The sequence below is a fragment of the Solanum pennellii genome, chromosome 12 (genome assembly GCF_001406875.1).
Source record: "Solanum pennellii chromosome 12, SPENNV200".
NCBI classification, from domain to species: Eukaryota; Viridiplantae; Streptophyta; class Magnoliopsida; order Solanales; family Solanaceae; genus Solanum; species Solanum pennellii.
In genome coordinates, this window is record NC_028648.1 from 4,664,086 (window position 1) to 4,672,604 (window position 8,519).

An 8,519-nucleotide genomic window follows, 5' to 3' on the forward strand; every position below is an offset into this window, starting at 1 on the left:
TAGTTAGAAGCAAATTAATGTACTTATGTAGTTCTTTTGTTATGTAAAGAAGTTGTACTAATGGAAATTTAATGACGAAATTAGAATTTATGCATATAAAAAGAGATTATTCATGTTTATATCTTGTCACAATTTGATTTCTCAAGATACCTACTATAATCGATAAGTAAATAAGTTAATCTGTAACACAGAACATCAAGTACAAACAGAAATTAGCGAAAATAATAATCTAAACAAGGACAACAAGGCAGAAAAATCAAAATAAATAATATATAAAAATTCTTCCCAGAACCTGAAAGTTACTAATACATAGCTATTTAATAAAAAGTACAAATGTCAAAAGTGAATCATAACAAAGCGTGTCCAGAGGCAGAGCCACCTTGTACGAAGGGATTCATTCGAACCCCAAAAAATTATATTATTTATATATGATTAAAATAATTATATATATATATATATATAATAGATGTTGAACCCTCTTCGGCTACTTCATGTGTCTATTTCTACGATTTTGAACCCCTTATTAAAAAATCTTACTCCGCCTAGCGTGTCTCAACGACAATAAGACTAGCTAAAACAAAAGAATTAGGAGACAAAATTAACCCAAAACGCCAAGTAAACACCCTCGCCTTTGAATCACAACTGCAAAAGAATGTTGAAACTAATGATAATTGATACTGAGATCTGCATCACGAAATAGATACAACATGTAGCATGAGTATCAAAACAATATATACTCGATATAAAGCTCAACTAAATCTGATTTCGTAAAGACAAGTTTCACAACAACGAAAATAAAATATTCAATATTCACCAATAAAGTCGACTCGATACCCAAACTATAACCCTATGGGTGCTCAATTGCTCATAATAGAAGATCGTGATTGGTTCGTTTAAACAATTTAGGAATACGAAAATGGAGAAAGTGAAAAAGGTATCATCTTTCAATCTCTCTTCTCTACTTCGCCAGCAAAAAGATGCTAAAATCGCCCTTCAACTCTTCCTTAATCCTAATCCCAGCCATGGAAGCAACAAAACTACTAAACCCTTTCGTTATTCTCCACTCTGTTATGATCTCATCATCTGCAAGCTCGGCAGAGCTAAACTCTTTCAAGAAATGGAAAAAATCATCGATAAATTGAGACAGGACACTCGAGTTTCTCTCAACGAAGTTGTTTTCTGCAATGTTATTTCTTTCTATGCAAGAGCACATTTACCTGATAAGGCTCTTCATATGTTTAATGAAATACCCTCTTTTCGCTGCTATAGAAGTATAAAATCTGTTAATAGCTTGTTGAATGCACTTTTAGCTTGTAAAGAATACAGCAAGATTGGTGAAATGTTAAACAACTTTGAAAATTACGCAACCCCAGATGTTTGTACGTTTAATATATTGATGAATGCGTGTTGTTTGTGTGGTGATTTGGGTGGTGCACGGGAGGTGTTTGATGAAATGTGTGAGAGAGGAATTCAGCCAAATGTGGTGACTTTTGGGACGTTGATTAATGGGCTTTGTGTGAATCGAGAAATTAACGAGGCGTTTAGGGTGAAAAAGATTATGGAGAGAGATTTTAAGTTGAAGCCTAATGCTTTCGTGTATGTTGCGTTGATTAAAGGACTTTGTAAGGTTGATGATTTGGATGCGGCAGTTAAGATGAAGGAGGAAATGTTGAGAAAGAAAGTGGAATTGGATTCAGCTGTGTATTCTACTTTGATTAGTGCGTATTTTAGGGTTGGTCGAGGGGATGAAGTTAATGGTTTGTTGACCGAGATGGAAATGAATGGATGCAAATGTGATACGGTTACTTTCAATGCATTAATGCATGGTTATTGTCAGGAGAAAGACTTTGATTCTGCATTTAAGGTTCTGGATGAGATGGAAGGGAAGGGGTGTAAACCTGATGTGATTAGTTGCAATGTGATAATTCGGGGCCTTTGTGATGACGGGAAATTAAGAGAAGCTAGTGAACTCTTGGATGATATGCCAAGACGAAGGTGTAAACCCGATGTGGTAAGTTATAGGATATATCTTGACGGGCTCTGTAAAGCGAAGCAGTTTAAGGAAGCTGCAGTTATATTACATGAGATGGTTTTCAAAGGATATATTCCTCGTGATACAAGTTTGTGTAAGTTATTCGACGGGCTAATTCAAGAAGGAGATAAAGAATCATTACTGAGAGCTCTGGATAATATGGCCTCTGTAAATTGTATTAGTAAAGAAGTGTGGGAAATGGTCATTTCCATGATGTGCCAACAAGATAACTTGTCTAGTGCATCTGCTCTAGTAGGAATGCTAACGAACGATGGAGTAAACAAATTCTCCTTGTAATGGTTAAACACACCTTCTAGATGTGCTCACATACTTAATTCCGAAGCTCATTGGTCAGTCTGGTTCAAATCACGGATTTCTTGCAGAAAAAATCCTTGACAAGACTTCAAATGTGCGGATTTGTTGATCTATGAGTGACACCCCTAAGGTACTCAGGGTCCAAACATCTTTGACTTGTAAAAATGCTTAAGCTTACTTTTTTCGCTCATATACATGTTGTCTGCCTTCCTTCTCTCGATAAATTTGTATCATGTCTGTAAGGTTTTTTAGAATGTACTCTCATCGGCTGCGGAACTTGTTTCTATATTTTTAGCCCATATCTCGATAGAGAAGGCTGTAATAATCTCTGTTAAATAAGCTTTTCTGGTCCCTATCCGTCTTAACCATGTTGCCCTATGCAATCTAAAGTTCATTATTTGTGATCTGTTACCAACTGTGGTATACATTACTGTCCCCTTTGTGCTGTTTTTGCACAGGAAGGACAACAAAACTTGATCCAGACGTTCTAGATTAAGGTTCTTGTAACTCTTTACGTTTTGATTCGATTTATAGGCGAACTACTCAAGAGTATAAATCAGTAATGCCAAATGTTGTGAAAGTTATAACTCTGATTCTTGTGAAGCAAAGATGCAATGAGATGGGAACAGAGTGATTTCAATTGATTACACTCTTTTAGTTTTTTAAACGCTTTTCTTTAGCCGAGGGTTTGTCGGAAACAACCTCTCTACCTCATACAATATAGGAATAAAGTATGCGTTTCATTCACTCTACCCATATCCCACTTATTAATGCCAAATTTACACTGTGCATGTATAAGTATGTCATTGACTTTATTTGGTTATTATAACTGGACCTTTGCCTACTTCTGTCCCTTTTCATTCGTCTTCCCTTCCACATTGTACTGCTCAAAACAACTTAGTTTTTTCTCTAAAAGTTTGACCAAGCACCTCAACAACAACAACAACATATTCAGTAGGATAGAATGTACGTAAATCTTTTAAGTACCTTGTGGAGATAGAAAGACTGTTTCCTAAAGACACTCGGGTCAAGTGCATATCGAACCTAAGAAAATAATGAAAGAAGTACCGTTAATTAGAGAAGCGGTGTAGAGTCTTGACTAAACAAGATAGAATAAGTAGATTTGAAATGAGAACAGTATTTTAAGTGTTGATGTGTAAGTTGAAGATCTAAATTAGGTAAATTTCTACTTCCTCTTGATGAATGTACTGTGTTTGTAAATCAGTCAGAGGCAATCACTGTCAAATTAAAGCAGCATGAACTCAAATTCTTTTAGCCTCTAATAGTGGAAAAGATAAAGTTTATAATCACTAAAAAGCCAAAAATGAAGCACGATGTTTGCGTGCACACAACAAGTCACTCTAGATAATATGTGACATTTGTAATTTTCTACTATAGTATTAATTGAATCGTTACATGTTTCTTTGTAGTGGATCTGCAACAATCACATCGCTAATCCTAGCGGAAAACTTTCCTTAGTCCAAAGTAAAGTAAGTGAGCTAGTCATACGATCCAGGAAGCTAGTCAGCTTGTTGCAGTTGCTACGGTAAACATGCAAATTCATGAATAACACATGAAAAATGGAAAAATCTTTATTTCTCGTTTCGGGCATGAACTTGAAAATGTCGACATTTGTCCCTGCGAACCAACACACGTTATGAAATAGGTTGTCACGGACAGAGGCGGAGCTTGGTGAGGGTTTATGGGTACGGACAAAACCCAATAACTTTTTCCGTAGACCCTATATTTGTACTAGAAAATTAATTTAATATATGTATATTAATTTGTGAACCCCTAGCAAAATTCATTGAAGAAAATTTAGAACCCCAAACCTCTTTATTCTGGCTTCGTCTTTGGTCACTCACAGATACCCACAAAAACTCTCGACCAAAAAACGGTCGGATGCATGTGTCACCCAAAATCTATAGACTATAACACATAAAAAATGAAAAAAATTTATATTTTCCATTTCAGACTTTGTTTGAACTTGAAAATGAGGACGTTTAAAAAAATCAAGAAGATCAAAAGCCGGCAGCTTAGTTCATCCATACCTACCCAAGTTCCACGAGGCATATGAAAAACAATAAAATTCATTTTAATGATGTCAACTAACTCTGACATGACTTAATACTACATTCTTCCCATTCTATAAATTCCTCATACTTTCATTCATTCAACAAAGAGTCCATTTTCCTCCCAATTCCTCTCATTGTATTACTAAATGGCTCGTCGCGATATGATAATTTTCGTTACTTTAATTATCCTGCTGGTCTATTATCCACCGAGTTTTGAAGCAAGAAGGTTGTTGAATAAAAGAACCGTCGTCCCGTCTTCTTCCCCAAGTAAAAAAGGTCATGACAAGGTTGTTCATGCAGGGCAACAACATGAGTTTGGTGGTGTCAATGTTGATCAATCAGTTCCAAGCCCTGGGATTGGCAATTAGCATATCATATATATATATATATATCCAACAATTTTGAAATCATATCCTTATTCTTAGATATAGGTTCATTGAAATAATGTAATAGTTTATCAATTTATAGAAAGATTACATAAGGTTTTTAGTCTAACTTGCCATATTTTGGGGGTTTCATTAAAAGATTTAGGCACAATACATAATTGTGCCCTTTAACTTTGCTTCGAATCACATTTACGCCCTTTAACTTTGTGCGTGCACAAGTAGACACTTAAAATTCTATAAAGTTGAACAAATAAACACACGTGTCCTACATGTCATCCTACATATCATTTTTTGTCCTACGTGGTGTCCTACATGTATTGAGCCATGTAGGACTCATGTGTTTATTTATTTAAAAGTTGGATAGTTAGAGTGCCTATTTGTGCATTATGAAAGTTGGAGGTCAAAGTTAAAATTCGAAGTCAAGTTTAGGGTCCAATATATGTATTATGCCAAAGATTTAAGTTAAAGTTATATATAATGACATTGTAAAACTTTGATTTGTTACTATAGTGTAGTTTATTATAGCCGGTGTGTGCTAATTTATTATTTTTATCAAGGTGCCCCAATTAATTGATGTTTATAAAATACAAGTTTATAAGAAGTGTTTTTAAAATTTTCTGAATTCACTCTTCCTTGTTATTGGTCTGAAAATAAAGAAGAGCAACTTAATTGTATACACATTTGTTTTCCATTGAATTGAGCAAAGGACAAAAATCACATACTTTTAACGTAAAATTATCATTTGTCTCTTATAAGTTTATAATTACATAAATTTCTCAAACTGATTGATACATTAATCTGATGTGTGAGATACATTAATCGTTAAATAAGATAAATTACAATTTATACATGATACACTAATCTATGTACACATGATACACTAATCTGATGCGCAAGATTTTGGGGATTTACAAAACTAAGGGGATAATGGTAATAAGAAAACTTAAAGGTGAGATTTCTGTCAATTTTTCAAAATTTAAACCAACTCTATTCATTCAATTGTTCTATTTACTTCAACTGGAGCGTGAACGATACCAAGTCAAGATATGACACGTGAGCCTAACTGATCCCCAAAAGATAACTTATGAGGAGAGAGTTGTCCAAGTCCATATAAGAAAATCAAATTTCCATTCCTCTAGCGATGTGAGACTTCTTAACAATTTCAGTTTATATTTATAAATCAGCTCAACTATTATATATTTATGAGCTGGATTACTTATATTTTAATGGAGCAAAAACGAGTTTCAGTGTATTTTTAACACAAAAAAATAAATATTTATATTTATATAAGAATCTAGAGGATTGTCAGAGTGTTTATCCGATGATATTAAGAAAAATAAAAAGTCATTATATCTGAGTTGAGTGTTCAGTTAATTTAGTACCTAACTGATCCAGATGTTAGAAATTAAGTTGAATATTTAATCAGAATCAACAGTATTGAGATTTGTCCATTTCCTTTAAAAGAATGTCAACCAGCACTCTCATCATATAATTGACTAGTCATAATTTTTTGTTATTATATCATGTTTTTTATATTTTAATTATCGTATTATTCTAAAGAGATTTGATTCAAAACTATTGTTGTTGTAGATATTGTTCTGTTACTATTTCCTGTTTTTGTTACTATTTTTTATTTCTTCTACATAGGGGCGGAGGCAATATATATTTAGAGGGTTCGGCAGAAAATATTACTCTACTATTTATACATGGTTGAATTTATTTTTTAGTATGTATAATAGATGTCGAACCCCATTCTACTAATTCGTGTGTTCACTTTTCAGATTTTGAACCTCTTATTAGAAATTCTGGCTCCTCCACTTATGTTACTTCTTTTTTTCTAGACTGGTTTTTCTTGAACTGATAATCTATATATCGGAAATAACATTGATACATGATATAAGGTCTACATACACTCTATCTTCCTTATACTCGACTTTATCAAATTACGTTAGATATATTGTTATCGTGTATTAGTGGAAGGAAATTCAGTAAAGTTACATCCACCAAAAAGGCCTAAACTGCACCTGGACGTTGCGTGCACACTAAAAGTCACTGCAGATGTATATTTCCTGGACCCTCTCTCTGCTATCAATCATCAAAGGCGAAATTATAATTTTAATTTTATAGATCCTCAATTTTATAATAACGATTTCAAATATCATTAATTGGATTGTAAACTTAATATATACACACATTTAATAATCTTTTTAATACAAATATATTTTTAAATAAAAAAAATTATATCTGAATTCGTACCTGAACTTTTAGTTCCGTCCCTAATCATGAGTCAAGTTAAGTGAATGTAGTGCCAAAAACAACAAAAGCCGGCTGCTTAGTACATTCATACCTACCCAACTAATTATACAAGGCATTTCCATATATAGACACAAATTACAAGTACAAACATAAGTAAAACAATATAATTAATATAGAAAAAATTCCTCTACATTAACCTTCAATAGTACACTAATTTTCCTCCCAAATAATGTCTCATTGCAACATAATAATTATTTCCCTTATTCTACTAATAATAATTTCTTATGCTCCTACCTTTGAAGCAAGAACAAAGTTGTTAAAGATTATGGAGGAGAAGAACATTGTTCCTTCTCATGATGTTAGTATACTCATGAATTCCCTTAAAAAAGGCGATGTTCCGCCTTCTTCTCCTAGCCCTGGTATTGGCAATTGACCAATGACAGAGACGGATTCAAGATTTTAAAAACAGTAAAGAAAATTGAACTAGTTGATCAATGAGTGCCCTCTAAAGGCTTATTATTCAGAGTCTTTGAGTTTAAGCTGAGAATCCAACTTATTTGCCATGATTTTGTACATGGTTAAAATGCTCTTTTGTTCCTTAACTTCTGCAATTTCTGAGAAACGATCATCAAATTGATCGTTGTTTAAGTAGCTTTGTTTCAATTCAGACAAAGTTTTGAGCTCGTACACGATGATTTCATCAACAGATAGAATGAAATCATGATTATATGGCGATTGAGCGTATTGTAACAGAGCTTTTATAGCTGAAACGCTCGCGAATAGCTTGGCTAGTAAATCTCCTTCATTTCGTATGTAAATCTTTACTTTTTGATCTTCGTTTCTCTGAGATTTTGGCCTTCGATATCTTCTTTGAATATGCAATACATTAGCAAAAGCGCGAGCCGATTTGCTCTTACTCTGTGTCACAACATGTCGATCCATCTAAGAGTACAGGAGCAAATATGATCCTTTTTTTCGACTGTTATAGTGCCTAAAACTATGCTTTTATGATCTGAATTCAAACGGATTTCAAGATTTGCTTCTTTAATAGCAGTATTACTATAAAAAAACGTAATAGTAATAACTAACCGTTTTGATCCTTCTCTAAACACTACTAAAAAAAGACCAAAAAGAGACCTAAAAATGGAGACCTCAAAAATAGGTCAATAATAAGAGACCTCATGAGGTCGCTATTTAAATTAATATCTTTTAATTTTTTTTTTAATGTAGGAGAGACCTCGTGAGGTCAATTTAATGAATAATTTTTTTTTTTTACCTAACTTATTTAAAATTTTTAAATTTTTAATCTAATTCTCATAAAATTGGAGACCTCATGAGGTCTCTTTTTTTTTAACTATTCAATTAAATTAAATTATTATTTTTAATTTAACAAGTAGAGACCTCATGAGGTCTCTACTTGTTAAATTAAAAATAATAATTTAATTTAATTGAATA

General features: G+C 33.0%; 1 protein-coding gene across 1 annotated transcript; it reads left to right on the top strand.

Moving 5' to 3' along the window:
• Positions 1-916: 916 nt before the first annotated feature.
• Positions 917-2,329, top strand: LOC107005830 (putative pentatricopeptide repeat-containing protein At1g53330). Its single transcript, XM_015204481.2, has one exon. It carries the CDS (start codon positions 917-919, stop codon positions 2,327-2,329), a length of 1,413 nt encoding a protein of 470 aa, XP_015059967.1.
• Positions 2,330-8,519: the final 6,190 nt, after the last annotated feature.